Source organism: Panicum virgatum, chromosome 8K, assembly GCF_016808335.1.
Source record: "Panicum virgatum strain AP13 chromosome 8K, P.virgatum_v5, whole genome shotgun sequence".
In the NCBI taxonomy this organism is placed as follows: Eukaryota; Viridiplantae; Streptophyta; class Magnoliopsida; order Poales; family Poaceae; genus Panicum; species Panicum virgatum.
The window spans coordinates 22,674,253-22,691,651 of record NC_053143.1 but is presented as its reverse complement, the minus strand read 5'-3'; the positions used below and the strand labels follow the sequence as shown (position 1 = coordinate 22,691,651).

The 17,399-nt window shown below is 43.9% G+C and overlaps 2 protein-coding genes across 3 annotated transcripts; both read left to right on the top strand.

The window, feature by feature from the left end:
- Positions 1–525: 525 nt before the first annotated feature.
- LOC120644214 (cycloartenol-C-24-methyltransferase 1-like) lies at positions 526–6,140 on the top strand. Of its 2 annotated transcripts, none has more exons than XM_039920778.1 (10): positions 526–760; positions 3,630–3,714; positions 4,457–4,512; positions 4,598–4,652; positions 4,746–4,793; positions 4,891–4,974; positions 5,067–5,267; positions 5,353–5,481; positions 5,589–5,686; positions 5,809–6,140. In XM_039920778.1, the coding sequence occupies exons 2-10, from the start codon at positions 3,709–3,711 to the stop codon at positions 5,873–5,875; spliced, it is 744 nt and encodes a 247-aa protein (XP_039776712.1). In that variant the 5' UTR covers positions 526–760; positions 3,630–3,708; the 3' UTR covers positions 5,876–6,140. The 2 variants fall into 2 exon arrangements, with proteins under 2 accessions (XP_039776712.1, XP_039776711.1); XM_039920777.1 differs by lacking the exon at positions 526–760 and adding an exon at positions 3,270–3,499.
- A 6,337-nt stretch (positions 6,141–12,477) lies between these two features.
- Positions 12,478–16,164, top strand: LOC120645565. Its single transcript, XM_039922347.1, has 4 exons — positions 12,478–12,825; positions 14,901–15,179; positions 15,310–15,401; positions 15,546–16,164. Exons 1-4 carry the CDS (start codon positions 12,478–12,480, stop codon positions 16,117–16,119), a joined length of 1,293 nt encoding a protein of 430 aa, XP_039778281.1. The 3' UTR covers positions 16,120–16,164.
- The last annotated feature ends 1,235 nt before the right edge of the window (positions 16,165–17,399 follow it).

Here is a 17,399-nt window from a genome sequence, read left to right as displayed (position 1 = left end):
CGATGAAGGTTTTCTGGACAATCTGGGCAGACCGGTCAGACCTCTCCTCTAAACTGGTCAAAGCAGTCTAGATAAGTTTGTCAAATTGCCAATTGGACTACACCATTGCATAGATCTCGTCGAGATGATCGAAATGCATATATAGAACATCTAATTCGGAGTCCGGATGAGGGAGTTATGCCTCCCGGAAGACCTACACCCCGATCAGACCGGTCAGACCGGTCCAGAGCGGTCAGACCGGTCCAGAGACCGGTCAGACCGGTCCAAAACGCCCAGTCCGAGTTAGGAGTTGTATTTTGACACGGGATTTGATAGGGTTCCGACTCCTAATGGGTACAGACCTCCCCACCCTATATATATGAAGGGCCACGGCCGATTGAGGGTAATCCCAATCGATTCACACATTTATCCTTTACTTTTTCCTCCAAACCCTAACTTTTCCAATCTCATCTGCTGTTCTTCGCTCGTCTCCATAGTGTTCGATGGCGTTCTGAGTGGCCTGCTGACCTCAGAGCAACCCTAGATCCACGAGCTCCGACAGGGTCCCTCCCGAGCTCGAGGTTTTAGGTCTTCGCGGCGTTCTCTGTAGAACCGGTCTGACCGGTCGCCATAACCGGTCTGACCGGTCTGTGCGCAGGGAGCCCGTTGGTGAAGATCGTGTCGATGATCAACGCGCGTTCTAGCGTATTCGAGTGTGTTGGCGCAAATTAGTGTTAACAAAAACCATTGACAAGGATCAACTTGACTCGACCGTTGAACAGTTCTCTCTCTCTCTCTCTCTCTCGTTGCTAGTGGTTCATGCAAATTTAGGCCATGTTTGGAAATTAACACATGATTTTAAAATTATAAAAATCATGAACTGGGTATTCACCACTGTTAGACTAATAAGGAGATGAATTATTCATTCCGAACCAAGAAGTGACAGGTCACAAACTGGTTTTATTTTTTTCACTATATTTTACGATGGCAGAAGGTACTCTGAGAGTTACTAATTCAAAGTCATTAACATGTGTGATGACAATGTGGTGATTACTGGTTGACATGTTGGGAAATTTATCATATAGAGATATATATACCATGCCTTCAGAAAACCAAGTGATTTGGAGCAAATGGGTTATTTGCGAGGGTTTAAAGTTGAAAATTGTGAATGATAGTAGTTAGAAGGGTTACTTTTGGACACGTCAATATATATTTTATGACAACTTGACAAGTGAGATACGACACACACCATGCATGACTCGGAAATTTGAGAAAATGAACAGGAGAGAAGAAAGAGTGGTCTGCACTCGAGAGCGCGTAGATATTAGAACTGGACCGGCTGGTCCGATTGGTTATTAAACCGTGAACCGGAGCTCTCTCCAGTCCATTTGAGATAAAAGACCAGCATGCAAGCGAACTTGGTAAATCCCGATCCGATCCCCAGCTTTTGCATGCATGAAACCATCTAGTTTTTCATATTTGAAACCGGATAAATCCCGATCCGACCACCTCTTTTCCATGAAACCGTCTAGTTTTTCATATTTGAAACCGGAGTAAACCAGGTGGGCTCATGCTGCCGAGAACTCGAGGTTCTGAGGGGGTGAGTGCTGCTCCATATAAGGCTGGAGCTCGCTATGATAACGAGCTGGCTCGGCTCGGCTTGGCTCGTTATTATAGCGAGCTGGAAGTTAGGCTCGGCTCGGCTCGTTTGTCAGCTCGAGCTGGATCCTTTAGCTCGGGAACCAATCTCGCGCAACACGCGCGGCACAGGACTGACCGCCGCTGGAGTTGCTGTCCGCCGCCTTGCCACGCAGGGCGAGCTACGAGCCGGTGCACAGGTCCGCGGACGCGGCCATGCAATGGGGGCGCTGGCTGCTGCCTTGCCACGTAGGGTCACCCACAAGTGCCGTGCGCAGGTGTGGGGACACGGCCTCACGGGGGAGTGGCCGCCAGCCACCGCAGTGCAGGGTCGTTGCCGCTTGTTCGCCGGATGCCGAGGCCGGACCAGGCCACCGTGCCGCCGGGTCGAGACCGTAGTCGGTCTCCGGGCTGGTGGGGATGGACCGGATGTTTGCCGGGTCGAAGCCGGCGAGGCGGCAGGCCTTGAAGAACGTGGAGTGGATCTGGTCGCCGGCGTACACGGTGAGGCGCGGCAGCTCGGAGACACCCTCCGACTCGATCTGGCGCAGGGCGGCGTGAGCGTGACGAGCATGGCCTCGCTGGTGGTGCCAATGATGACGCCACTTCCAGTGCCGCGGCCGGCGGCGGTGTTGTTCATGAAGCTCGCCGGCAGGCGCAGGAGCTGCGCGAGCCAGTCGAGCGCGAGCACCTCCATCTCGGTGGTGTCGGGATCGGAGGCAGCTGTGGGGAGAAAGAAGGGAGAAAACAAAGGAAAAAAAAACAGTGGGGCCCACAATTTGGCAACCCAAATAGACGGCCACCAAATTGAGGGGTGGGAGAAGAAATTTGGAAGCCCTACCAAAATGGAAGCCCATTTGGAAGGCCTGTTGGAGATCAAATTTTTGTACCCACTGTGCAAATATAGATATGGTAGCCCATTTAGTCATACTGCTGGAGATGCTCTTACAACAGAAGCTAGTTGATGGGTAAGTTGGGCTGAGTAAAAATGGGCCGAGTGGGATGGATTGTTGGGCTGTTTGTGGGGTGTAGTATTGGCTCGTTTCGGCTCGCGAGCCAGCTCAAGCTAGCTCGTTAAACTATCGAGCTAAAACCTTAGCTTGGTTTGGTAATATTTCCAAACGAGCCGAGCCATTAATGAGCCGAGCCGAACGAGCTAGCGAGCCACATATTTTTCGTCCAGTCTTAGCTCCATAGCATGTTTGTTTACCACCACTCCACTCCATCAGATGCATTTACAGTGAATTATGTACCATGTTCAGACCATTTTGAACCGGCGCCATCGAACCAATGCGAGGAGATGAGCGGTTTGATCACCCTCTCGAAGTAGTTCGTTTTAAACGAAGCAGCTGATCTAGATAGTTGGATGGAGATCCGAAATGGTTAAAAATGAAACAGATGCCCAAACTCTTTTAACGATGACAATTTGAGACCTATTTGTGATAGATATCAATCAGAATTTTTATAGCAGCGTGCATCTTTTATTAATTAATGAATCCATATATTACTACACTTAATTCCATATATTATAGGAGTGTGTGAGTACAATCTCTGGATGTCACCATGTTAGAATAAATTTTTTCCAGTTTTTTTGGTTTATTAAATCTTCCTCTTAGCCGCTCCTGAATGTTCAATTTGCTTCAGATATGCAAAGTATCATGACCTGCACGGAGGCGATGAGGAATTCAGGAAGTCGAACTATAGTGACTTGGTAGATGGAATTATTTTCTTTTGAGCCAAAGTTAAGTACTTAAATGTTTTAACACTGGTTGGGACTCAAATTTGCATAATTGTCACTGTACAATCAGGTAAAAAAGTATTATGATCTTGTAACCACCTTCACTGAATACCACTGGGGTCAATCATTCCATTTCGCCCCAAGGTAATAAAATATGAACCTCTCGTTGCAGTTATAACTTACTAAACGCCTTCATTTTGTCTACTGACTTCTCTACTTCACAACTGTGTTGTATCCATTCGGCTGAACTCCATTTATATCTTTTAATTATTAGATGGCATGGAGAAACTCTTCGTGAAAGCATCAAGAGATTTGAGCATTTTATTGCCCTTCAATTGGGGCTCAAGAAGGGGATGAAGGTTGGAACATAAAAACAGAACTGCTTTGTTAATTTAGCATATTAGAGATTTTTATGACCCTAGGAACTACCCAAATTTCCAATAATGGTACGATCTAAATCTATCCTAAACAATTGTGTTGTATAGAATTTTACAATGATTGAAAAAATAGGAGCCGTCCATCTCATAAAAATCTTACGGTAGGAAGTACCCTGAAGTACCTAGGATAAAGTACCTGGTACTTCAAAAATGCGGGACCAAGTACCAAAAAGTGGGACCAAATACTAATTTAATTTAATTTTTATAAATATTTTCTATAGATCAACGGCTAGAAAAAAATTCAAGATAAAAGTACCTGAAAGTACCTATTGGTACTTTACAATCATTATAAAAGAGCTCGTATTTAAAATAAATTGTAGCATTACTTTGTACTAATTTTCATCACAAGCCTTGTAGCCATCACTGATAAATAGGCAGCCATGAACCTATCATACACTCATTAACTACTAGTGGTACTAACACTGAGTTGGCTTTTTGTGCAAATAAAATTTTGGATCCATACAGTATTCGTTCACTGCAAACATTGTTCAAAGAGAGTTCACATAAATCATATCATTGTGGTGTCTTTTAGCCACATTATTTTAATTTGATGTCAAACATGGCTATTCCACTTGTATATGTTGGTAGATACAATCCTATCAACAGTTCTGCCACATTTAGTTTTTTTGAATTCAGCATCCATATGGTCGTTGTTGCTTCGCAGGTCCTGGATGTTGGATGTGGAATTGGGGGACCCTTAAGAGAAATTGCCAGATTCAGGTACTGAGCTAATCATTTAAGGCTGAGATGAAATTCCTCGGAACATGTAAATATATAGCAGTCTCAGTGCTGTTTATCATTTTAGCTCAACAGAGATAACTGGGTTGAACAACAATGCTGACCAGATATCAAGGGGCAAGGTTTGCTTTTTTACATCTTTTTCCTGGAATACAATAAAAACAATGTGAGCATACTTGTGTAGATCAGTTGTAAAATGGGTTATTGGATTTCAGGAGCTCATTTCTTTGGCAGGTTTGAGTGAACAGTGTAACTTTATAGAGGTGAACTTGCATCCTTATCATGAGTAGTATCATGCTTTTCTTTGAGTCTAGACCATGTTTTATTCTAATGGTCCTTATCTCTAATTGGCCATCGTAGGGAGACTTCATGAACATGCCATTCCCTGATAACACCTTTGATGCAGCCTATGCAATTGAGGACACAATTCATGCACCTGATGTGGTATAACCCACATCATAAATTCCTAGTTCAATTTTGTTTTTAGCCAATAATTCCAGTGTTGCTAATTTTTTCCCTCTATCTCGTAATCGCAGCTAGGCGCCTACAGGGAGATATACAGAGTGCAGAAACCAGGCCAGTATTTCGCACTAGATGAACTGTGCTTGACTGATAAGTTCGATCCAAACAACACTAAACATAGGGACATCAAGGCAGAAATTGAGCTTGGCTGTGGCCTGCCTGACGTCCGTAGCACTCGCGAGTGCATCCAAGCGATAAAAGATGCAGGATTCGAGGTTATGAACAAAAATCATCATGCCCATGGTTTAGTTTGAAGTACCTTAGGTGCTAGAATGACTCGGTTCTTCTCTTTTATTTCAGGTTATCTTCGCGAAGGATCTTGCTGAGGACTCCGACTGCCCTTGGTACCATGAAATAGATCCTGGCCACTTCTCATTGAAGAGCATCATCAGTACCTCACGTGTCGGACACCTCCTGACTCGTGCAATTGTAATCTGAGAAGACTCTACTTTAGGACATGTTTCTAGGTAATTGTATGATCTGCAGGTTTTGGTCTTCAGATACCTTACTGTACTGCTTTACCATTTTTTTTGCAGGTTGGCACACTTGAGTTCCTCCGTATTGCCCCCAAAGGCTGCAATAGATTGTTCAGCATCCTGCAGACTGCTTCCCACGGCCTGCTGACGGGCAGCCGGTATGTCTTTTCTTTGTTTCAAAGGAAATTTTAAACGCCTAATAATCGGATCACACAAGTGAGCAACAAATACAAATTAAATTAATGGACCTAATGGATCTTGCATGATGCCATGATCTCAGGGAACAGATTTTTACGGTGACCTTCTTTGTCCTGGGCCAGAAACCTCACAAGGAGAGTGAAATTTAAAGCAGCCTACAACAATAATGCCGTATGTAGTATGGGCTTATACTCAGGAGTTATAGGACTAAAGTTGGCTGTGATCCTTGCACTGTACTAAAGTATTGCTAAAGTTCTATAAAATAATGTTGTATGCTGTGTACTGAATTACTGGGAAATTAAGATTACTATCTGGAATAAACATACTTGTAGTATCCGGATATTGAGCGCTCTCTGAAAAGTTAGCAATATCTCTGTGCAAACATATTGATCAATGGCACCATATCGCAAGCAAGTGCTTCACCATTTTATCCACTACAATAGAAACGCTTATATAGGAGACTCAAGGATCGTTTGGTTTCAAGGGCTAAATTTTAGTCCATGTCATCAAAGAGAATCTTAATATTTAGAAGTATTAAATAAAGGTTAATTTTAAAACTAATTGCAAAACCCTGAGGCTAAATTGCGAGATGAATCTAATAAGGTATACTAATGATTAGCGGATGATTACTGTAGCACCACTGTAGCAAATTATGAATTAATTAGGCTCATTAGATTCATCTCGCGAATTGGCACTCAGCTGTAAAAAAGTTTATAAACAGATTTTATTTGATACTTCAAAATAGTATGATTTTTTTTTATGTGACAGGAACTTAAAAAAAGTTTATGGAAACAAACAAGGTCTCAGTTTCATACGCTGTCTTAAGTCAAGGCAATAACGCCAGTTGATGTTGTCGAAATGTTAGATTTTGTGTAGAACTTACGAGGGAATATTCGTGACCTTATCCTGCATAACTTACAAAATGTTAGATTTTGTGTAGTCCACTTAAGTTACATATTTTGCTTATCCAATTAATTCATTTGAATGAATTGATGAGGCCAAGCACTTACATAAATGTATATGAAAGAACTGCATCACAATTATTTGATCTGGATTTTGCTTCAACGGCGCACATGCCATAGTTCTGGTCATTTTATTTATCATGACTTAATTAGTAGCATCCATTGCCACATTTGGATAGTGGCGACGCATGTAACATCCTCTGAGAAGGACATCTGACTTCTGAACCAATTTCTCCAACCGGGGCAAATAAAAAAAATCTAAAGCTCAATTATATATTTTTCAGTTATTCTTAGAGTGGACTACAATTCCCCTTCATTTGTCTGGGTCATTGCCTTTTTAGTGTGATGAAGTAAAAGGAATTAGGTGGACCTAAGTACTTGACTGCTTTCGGGATCATAGAAAAACTGCTTGAACATTAACCTTCCAGAAATCACTGTCAAAGACACCAACTGACTTAAGATTATTGACACCAACTGACGAGATCGAATCAGAAATCACTGTCAAAGACAGGCAGTAAGATCATAACTCGGGACTATTTGTATGCAATGAAATCAATGAAAATTCATTCTATCCTCTCTCCCTGCGAGCCTATATAAGAGAAACACCCTCCTCATATATATTTTTGCATGAGCAACAACTCTCACAGCTTCCTATGCTACTACTGCCACACCATATTCTCAGTCGCGCCCTCACAGAACTGGTGAGAGCAGGCCTCTTGAACCATGTCATGCTACGTTATCTGAAAGGGTAGGTGGGTGATCAGGTTCTGAAGAGCGCAAGGCGCGATTGCTTGCTAACTCTTTAAATTCGTATGGCTATTTCCAGTACTTACTAGAGGACATGTCCACGGGACAACACTGTGAACATGTTGGTGCCACTTAAGAACACCAATTGTTAACCGCAAGTGTATAGATCAATGTAAATTTTCCTTTAGAATACTACCTAGGGTTTATCAATCCACAGCATAAATGGTGTTGATTCAACTATTGTAGTAAATTTACTAACCGAACAAAGCAGGAGTATATATGAAATCTAAGTAAAGAACCAAAACTAACAGACCAAAGCCTCTATTGTAAATAGATATAAGTGGAATGTTCATCACAAAGATTGCCCGTTAGTTTTCCCTCCTGTTGAGAAATGTTCATCACAAAGCACATGACCTTTTCCCTCCTGCATACTATAACTGCACAGGATAATCAACCATTTCGCAACAAGCACGTTATGATGATGTATACAAATGATAAATAACAACCAAAGATTATTGGAACCCTAATGATCCAACTAGCCAAGCACATTAAAGCACTCATCAACATATATAAATCTATGATACACTACTACAAAAATCTTAACCAAGGCGGGCAAAAAGCATTAACCGAGGCGGTTTTTGTAACCGCCTCGGAGTCATCGTCATGGTTAATGTGGCATTAACCGAGGCGGTTTGCTGCCCGCCTCGGTTAATCAAATAAAAAATTAAAAAAAATAGACAATGAGCCCGCCAAGCCCATCGCCGCTGCCGAGGCACCGCGCCGCCGCCGCCGGCACCTCCACTCCGCCGCGGCAGGCCGCTCTGCCCCGATGGAGGCCGCGCCGCCGCGTGCTGCTCGGCCCCGCCCCGGCCACTCCGCGCACGCAGATCCAGGCCAGCAGTGGCGAATCTGGTGCTGCCTCCTTGTGCTAGCTGTAGCCGGAGGAGACCCACGCCACTGGAAGAGCCCCGGCCTGCACCACCACGCAGGGCTCGTGAGCCCCCCACGCCGCCGCCGGGGCGCACCGGCCCTCGAGGCGACCACCACACCGCCGCCAGGGGCACACCGGGGTGAACGGCCCCCACCACTGAGGTCACCCCGTGGTTACCGGGGAGCGCGGTGCCCATCCCTCCGCCGCCGCCGGGGAGCACGGTACCTCGCCGCCGCCGCCGTCAAGAGCCCTAGGACTAGGAAGGAGGAAGGAGAGAGGGAGGGAGAGAGCGAGGTAGAGAAGAGGGAGAGGTGCGGTGCCGCTAGGTGGCTGCGGGGGTGAGGGGTGAGGGGAGGGAGTTGTGATTTAGGGTTTGATCTTATTTTTATACAATGAGGGTGTCTAGTGGGCTGGTATGGACTTGGGTGGGCTGTTGTCTGGGCCTGATTTATCGAGGCGGTTGTATTATAATGCCCGCCTCGGTTAATGATTTTGTGAGACGGTTATTTGTAACCGAGGTGGTTTAAATTGCTGTCCGCCTCGGAGGTGTTTTTAAAAGGTCGCGGTTAATCAGTTTTTGTAGTAGTGATAAAAAATGGTCTCAAACATAAGCATAGAAATTATATATCAAGATTCCCTTTGATCCTAGGGACAAATCCCAAGGACATATAGAGAGTTTACCCCCATGATCAGCCATATCTTGTTGCATAACAAGGGTATGAAGGCTCTAGAGAGTCTGTTGACACCGTTTTTTTGACACGTGTCAAGGAAGGTTATTTTAGTGAAGGGGAAGTGGCCGATTTGAAAGAAACTAAAAGATGAACAGGGTTGGAATGGGCCGATGGGGTCCGTCCGATGGACTAGAGGAATATGCTTTGAAGATGCTGATTTGCCCGCTCTAGTGCTCGGTCGATGGAGAGTTGCCGATTAAGTCAAGGAAGGAGAAGAGGACCTAGACTCTACGAGAATCTTGACGATTCGGTTGTAATATTTAAAGTAATTTATCTTTAGAAAGTATTTTCTTTTTTAGTCAAGTAATGTTTGTCGTGATCAGTTAGGACTTGATAGCGCTAGGCTACATATATCAGTTGTAAGGGACTGGAAAAACTTGATACACATCCAATACAACAACAATTTACAATTCCTTTGCATTTTTTCGGCGACTTCACCTTTTCTTTTCTTTTTCGACGAGTTCTTTCAAGTTGATCAAGGACGCCTCATATTCGAGCGACTTGATTTGCTGGTGAGTTTTCGTTTTACCTAGTATTTTTGAGCTTTAGCTACCGGGCGCATCGCTGTGGCTTCGTTCAAATCTATTCAAAAGATATCGAGTTCATCTAGGCTTTGACTTCCGAGCGTATCGTTGTCGTCTCGTCTAAATTTATTCACAAATTATCGATATCGGCTAGATTTGTAGGTTTTCCTATGTTTTTTGGTCATTATCAGATCTATCCGCTAAAAACGTATTAGATCGGCTTTAGGTCTTGCAGTAACACTTTTGTTATCTCAAGAGCCGGTTTAGATTTGTTTTTAGTTTGTATCATCTAAGTTACACATTCGTAGCTTAGATCTTGCTATATACACGTAATCGGCTGTCTTAGGCTGATTTCATCGTCTAGCGCATCGGCTGATCCTGCCGACACGTTTGTTCATTATACGCTCGCATTTAATATTCGTTTGTCGTCTTCTGTATCGGCAGAGATTGCCGATACGCCTGTGTGAGAGATATTCGGAATCCCAGCCGATACGCTCTCGAATTTGACTTTATTTTCTTCCTTGTCAATTTCAGGTCAAATTGACTGGCACGCTTGGTTGACTTTCCGGAGCTTGGCGAACACTTGCCCTCGGATTCCAGTGTGTTGATTTTTGCGTCAACAGAGTCCCCAGATCAAAACTCATAGTAAGACAAAGTGAAATAGGACTGAGCCAATCGACCTGGATTCCTAGACCAATCCACCTAGGGTATTTTTGTCGGAGCCCCGTGATCTCCCATGACGCTCTACTCGACAATTCGATCATGGTGGAATGACTAGAACGAGTCGTATTCATGAAGCCCTGACTCCTTTCATGTGGTCCTTTAGAGGGCATTTAGACTCCTCTTCAAGTTGGTTAGGGGCAAATGGATTATATGGAAACTCTAGAATTTGTGTGGGCCTCAACATTCAAGAATAGCAGTTCGATTGGAACCTAGAATAGGCTAGGCCTACGAGCCTGAGCTCTTTCTGGGTCTTCTATTGCTGAATTTATTTTGTGCAGTCCTTTGATGACCTTTTTTTTGGGAGAAGTCCTTTGATGACCTTTGTCCATGTGTCCATCAAGCTTGTATAAAACCCTCTATTTTATGTTATTAATTTGCAATATACTCCAAAGTATAACACATATGAATATGAGTTATTGAGGCTCCAAGTGGCAGGTTAGTGTAAGAATCATAAAAAACCCCACTACAATAGTATAAAAAAGTGTTGTAATCGAGCACCAGCACAACATGATCTCGCTACAAAAGGAATACCCTTTTACAGCACCTATCACCTTTGCCAAAAGTCCAAATAAGTGTTGGTACGATCTATACCAACGCATATAACCGATGAAGGCTGACCCTAGTTGACTTGTTAGGATTAGGGTTGAAAACGGTCGGAAACGGTAATTATTCGGTAATCAGTTTTTTGGTCGTTTTTCTTTGATTGCGAATAAATAGGATATAGAATCTTGTATACAAATTTGTATTCTTGTTTTGAGCATTGAGCTTGTAAAGATTCATAAAAGGTAAACCTCAAATTCATCCTATATTTTCTCAAATGATAGATATAAAATTCGGTATGGATTCGGAAACAAATTCGGTATTTTTTTCACTTTTTGTTGTTGTAGGGAGCAAATAATGCATAAAATAATTTATGCAAAATTTTATTCTTATTTGTAATAATGTGCTTGATAATATAAGAAATGATCACCATCCAATTTTATACATATCTATTTTAAAATATTAAATTTGTTCTAACAGTTCAGATTACCACTTTCATCCCTAGTTAGGATCTGTTGGGCCCTGCGTGAAATAGGCAGGGAAGTTATATTTTACTTTCACGAGAAGGTGGGGGAGGTGGGCATGCGGAACAGCCAACAACACATCTCAAATCTATTCCAAGTCATCCATTGCCAAATAGGGTTTGTTTGTAGTGTCTATGCATCAACTCTGGTCGACTACATGGAATAGATGTAATCAGAATGTGAGTGATTTGCATAACAACACACCCGGTGCCTCGGGCACTGGTCGAGCCTAATGTCACACCCTCCATTTTTTTCTGGTTATTATTTTTGTTCATGTGTTAAATTGTGAATTAAATATGAACATGCATGAGCATGCTAACTAACTGTTTTTAGAACATCATTCATGCTAAACAACATCATTTTTTTTAGTTTTCAAAATTAAAACATACTGTGTTTTGCCTAAATAGCTAACATTAACCACCTCTAGGATGAAGGAGAACCAAAACTCAACTCTAAAAACAGCACACCCCCACCCCCAGCCCAAACCCTAAACATCAAGGAAGAACATTGAATGCTCCCAACATAGTGCGGTTGAAGAATATGTACAAATTCAGTAAGTGCAAGTTGGAAAGTGGGACTTTTCAACTGTTTCTTCTGCGCTGCTTGTTGAGGTTCACTCCATGCAGTAGCTTATAACTGAATCCTGATATAGAGTCATCCAACAATTACCCTATAAGCTGCTTATAATAATGCTCCAGGATTCTCCAGCCACTGGTCGCATTTGATTAATGATTACCGTACCTGCCTTATGCTAATAATGTTAATGATGCTTTTACAACTAACAACTTAACCACTGGTTGGCTATAAGTACTGTCTCAATACTGACGGCAGATCGATCACTACTCCTGACTCCTGAGGCCCTGACTGCCCACCATCATCTCCATCCCCCATCAATCCTACAAATCACAGCCTACTGATCCTTCATAAAACCTTATAACGCCAAGCACATAGTTTCTCTAACCACCGGCAACTGTGAATTGAAATGGACAGATCCAAGAAACCCAAATCAAACTTAGGGTCACGGAGGCAATTCGAGCTACTGGACTTGAACAAGTCTTCCTCGCTGAACATGTCGACATCCACTCTGAGGAGCGTCGGCGAGGAGACCAGGAATTGCGGCAAGGCGGTCCAAGCGAGCAGGAGGGCGACCACGGTGAGCTTTGCCCCTCCTCCACTGTCGGCGGCAGTGGCAGCGCCGGCAAAGGCAATGGTAAGGCCTGCGACTGCAAGTGGAGCACGCCCGGGTTCTGCCTCAGGGCAGAGGTGCGGGACATCAGCGGGGAGGTTGCCGGAGCCGCCGGGGGCCAAGGCGATGAGGAGGAGTTGGGGGTGGACAGGTGGCGTGGATGCCAAGGAGAAGAGCGGTAATCCTGTGGCGGCGAAGGTCATGGCAAAGACACAGTCCAGGAGCAGCTCGGTGAGTAGTCATCCATTTCAAACATCTGTCTCGTTTGCTGGATGGGTAATTCTGACATCCAGACAAAAATCAGTGTTTTCTCTTTGCATTATTATGAGCACGACTGGTAGGAAAGTTTCAATATTTCAACTGTTCTCCAGAATTTAGTCACACCGTGGCGTGATAGAATATTCCTATGATGTTCAGAACTTATTTTGCTGCTTGCATTGGTTCACTGGGCGGTTCATTTGAGTCAATGGCAACCTACATCGATTACACGTTTGGCAACCTACATCAATTACACGTTTGGTTGAATGGTAGTTAAGTAAAAAAATAATTAGTGATGCAGCACCATGTACTTTATGCCTTCATTGCCATTTAATTTGGACGGACAGGATTATTACGTTTACATTTTCTCTTTAAAACAGCACGTTTGCACCAGAAAAAGGACTTACATGAAAAAATGTATGTCCATTAATTGCATTTTCCTTGACACTGCATTAATTTTGGTGAAGTGCATTTGCATCTTTTGCGCGCCCCTTTGCTCCGCTATTGTTATACGCTACGATTAGCAATATTACGTCATCCACTTTGTTTTTTTATGCCTTCATTACCACCCCTTGCCACATTGGGCAGTGCTAGCTGACGCATGTAGCTTTCATTGAGAAGGACATCTGAACCGATTTCTCCAACCACGGCAATAGAAATATTCAAATAGTAATTTTCAATTATTCTTTTGGCGGATGGATTGCCCTTTATTTGTTTGGGTCATTACCTTTGAGTGAAACGTAAAAGACATTAGGTGCACCTAATTAGATTTCTTTCATGGTTCTCTGTCAAATCTCTGCCTTTTGTTGCCGATTATTGATTGAGCCACTAGTGATACCTTTTATACTCATGACTGTTAAAATCGTGTGAAACTTCGTGTTTACCCTACATTAAAACTTAAAAATTACTAGCACTTGTTCCTTGCACATACCTATAGTGTGGCCCATTGGCAAATTGGGCTACTATAATACTTCCTCGCTCCATTTCAAATTATAAGTTATTCCGACTTTTTTGGAGAATCAATTTATTTTTATGTTTGATTGAAATTGTAGAAAAATTACAAAGATTCATAGCACCGAATAGATTATATACTATAAAAATATATGTAATGAAAAATCTAGTGATACTTATTTGATATCATAAATGTTAGTATGTATAAACTTGGTCAAATTTGAAATATTTTAACTCTCCAAAAAAGTTAGAATGACTTACAGTTTGAAACGGAGAGAGTAATCGGCAACATTGACTTTACTATTCAATGTTTAACCGTTCATAATTTATATCAATGCCCAAAAATATAATACATACTTAAAGCCTTTTTTTGATAAAAAAATAATCCAATGACATTTTTCTCACCTAATTAAATGTTTAAACAAATATTATTAGTCAAAGATTGAAATAGTATGACCCATAGTTATAAATTAAATATTTTTATGGACATCTAGATCTCATAAAGGTTGCTGAGCTGCTGGAGGACACAACAAATAAAACTCCTATTTGCTGCCAGACATACAGCATCAGTGGCAATTATTTGCTACCTGAAACCACCTTGAAAAATATATTATTTTTGAGCTGAGTAGAATAGATAGATTTTAAGGAATGACCGTTTCGCCACTGTTCCTAAACAGTTGCATTCTTGGCTCGACTGGATATATTTTTGCTTTTCTCGTAATTCAGAAGAGAAGATATTTGTCTCCAGCAATACATTTGCCCTTCAGGGGCCGGGCGAGATAGTCTATTCGCCAACTTCGCTCTCCTACCCTCAGTAGTGCCAGAGCAAATTGGCACTAAGGCAAAGTGTTTCCAAATAATGATGAATTTTCGCTGTCTCCTCTAGTACCTCTGCACGTTTTGGACGTCCAAGAGTAAATTTTTCTATTATTTTCAAACATATGCTAGTTCTAAATCTGCGAATCCATTTGGGTTATGTTGAAAATTTTCAGCTGAGATCATAAATAAACTAGCTAATCTTTTGAGCGCCCTGCTGATCATAGCAACTACATGCGCAGACATTAACAGTACTAATACGTACACAACAATCCATTCAGGTCCCAAGAAGATTGCCACCACCCGAGGACAAAGAGAAACCATTGCCGAGGACAAAGACCATGACCAACTCTAGGACAAAGACAAATCCAAGCACGCCTCCGAAAACGGAGATGGAGGGAAGCAGAAGCCCCCCTGATACTTCAAGGAAGAACATGAAGGCTCCCAACAGTGTGTCACTGAAGAACATGGACATGGTCTCCCCTCCCACAAGAACATCGGTGGCGACGATTGGCGCATCATGGGATTCACTTCCATCAGATCTCCAGAACTTGGGCCTGGTAATAGAATAATTTTCTTTTCAAAAAGAATAGTTCAAATATTTTTGCATTGAGATTTTGCACGTGTGATCTGTGCTACGCATGCTGAATTGTATCAGTACATATGTTGTGCATTATCGGTTGTGTGCAGGAAGTCATGGGGTACAGGGATGATGCGGAGATAGCTGCTGTTGAGGCGTTGAAGGAAGCTTCTGCTGCCGAGATTTTACTGCGGTGCCAGAGGTAGAGTACGTCATCCTAATCTTACCACCTGAGAAAATATTCTTCTTAGTTTATTCTTAGTTAACTACTTACTAACCACTTCTCCATTCTTTTATCTGGCATAAAGATTTATTCAAAACTTACTGAATTGATTTTTTTTTACAGCACCTTTGCGGAGCTGACTTCCGGCGCGGCCAAACACTCTCCGCAGCAGACCGTCGACGAGTTCCTCGCGCTCCACACGGCCATCACAAGCTCCGACGCTGCCGTCCCCTTCGACGACAAGCGAAACCGCCATGCAGGTGATTGGCTGCGCGCCGCGGTCTCCACGGAGCTCGCCCCCTTCTCCCTCTACTCGCCATTGAGGAGGTCCAGCCACACGGCAGGGTCGCCGGCCTCCTCCCCGCAGGCACCGCCATCGACGCAATGGCCAATGGCGGCTGGAGCAGCCGTCGCCGAGGAGGAGACGTGGCTGGAGGCGGCGCGGAGGCGGCTCGGGGAGGAGATGTGCGCGTGGTTCCTCGGTCACGTGGAACGGCTGCTCGACGGCGACGTGGCCGGGACGCTGGGGCAGCTCAAGAGGGTTAACGACTGGCTGGACGCCGTCGGGCTGGGGCCGGAGACGGAGGCCGTCGAGCGGGTGAGGAAGAAGATTTACGGGTACCTGCTGGACCACGTCGAGTCGGCGGTAGTCGCATTGAATGGCGGCACGGCGGCTACTCGTGGCCGGACAAAATAATCCTTCTATTCTAATGTAGCATGGATGATGAGCCTCTTTGGCACCTGAGTACCTGACCACCTGTTCTAGTAGTTGAACTAGTAGAATCGATTCGTGCGACGGAAAAACTAAAATGATTTCCACTAATTGCGTGGGCCACCAGCCTTGGACGGCGAGCGACGACCCTGGACCGGGGAGGGTTCTGGGATGGGGCGTCGGCTGTCGACGGCAGCCGGTGCTGGACCAGGAGAATTGGGGCATTGGTGTCACGACCCGAAAAATTCAAATATGATTAAAATTAAGCAATTCCATCATGATCATCATTAGTACATAACAAAGCATCATGTGCATGTGTATGCTTGATTAAAATTAATTTTTGTGATTTGTTTGAATGTATGCTTGTGATGAAAGTTCAAATTTTGTTATGCAACTATGCCTCCAAAACTTTTATTCAAATACTAGATTTCAAATGTTGATTTTAAAATATTTTTGTGAAATTGTATGTCCTTTGAATCGAGCCACAAAATTCTTGGAAAATTTAAAAATAGTAGTTTTGTTCTTTTTATTGCAACCAAATTACAAACAATTTTTGAGTGATTCTTGTTGAAAAATATTCTAGGAAATTGTATATAGCTCCAGTAAAAATTTGGTGAATTTTTTAGCCCGGAAACACCTTTGTTTTGATTTTTCAAATTTGAACCGGTGTTTTTCTTTCTCCGCTCTCTACTGGACCCACCTGTCGACTGGTCCCACACGTCAGGGTCACCCCCTCCTTCCCCGTGTCTCCTCGCACGCTCGTTGGTCAGTCTGGGCGGTGGCGCCATGCTGTCGGCCACTGGTTTGGCCAGCGTGGCCGCGGGCAAGCAAGGCGCCTCTCCGGCAGCTCACTACCCCCTTGATTTAAACATCAGCCTCCTCCCCGAAATCCTAGCCCCCAATTCATTCTCCTTTCTCCATTGCAACTACTCAGAGCTTCTTCCCAATTCCGTCCGTCACCAAATCCCCCTTCTCCGGTGAGTTTCCCTTCAATTTCTCGCGGCTATGAACTCCCCTCACCCTCCTCGACCCATTCCGGCGCTCATCCCCTCCGTTCCCTCATCCTACAGGGCTTCCCGGCGGAGCGCCTCCGTCGCCGTTGCCCTTCTTCATCACATGCCCTGTCCGCCGCCGTTCCCTGCAGCCCAAGTAGCCGGTGAGGCTCGCCTCCTCCTCGTCGCCATGCGCATGCCCCCTGCTCCGTTCCGGCCCTGCTCCGCTTGTCCCCGCCGTCTGCCGTGCCTGCCGCCGCGGCGCCAAGCGCA

Excerpts from the sequence above, each read along its gene's own strand:
- LOC120644214 (XM_039920778.1), top strand. Across the intron at positions 4,975-5,066 it reads CAATTCATGCACCTGATGTG|CTAGGCGCCTACAGGGAGAT; the intron begins GTATAACCCACA and ends TCGTAATCGCAG. Across the intron at positions 5,687-5,808 it reads GGCCTGCTGACGGGCAGCCG|GGAACAGATTTTTACGGTGA; the intron begins GTATGTCTTTTC and ends CCATGATCTCAG.
- LOC120645565 (XM_039922347.1), top strand. The coding sequence starts at position 12,478 with ATGTCGACATCCACTCTGAGGAGCGTCGGCGAGGAGACCAGGAATTGC. Across the intron at positions 15,180-15,309 it reads ATCTCCAGAACTTGGGCCTG|GAAGTCATGGGGTACAGGGA; the intron begins GTAATAGAATAA and ends GGTTGTGTGCAG. Across the intron at positions 15,402-15,545 it reads ATTTTACTGCGGTGCCAGAG|CACCTTTGCGGAGCTGACTT; the intron begins GTAGAGTACGTC and ends TTTTTTTTACAG.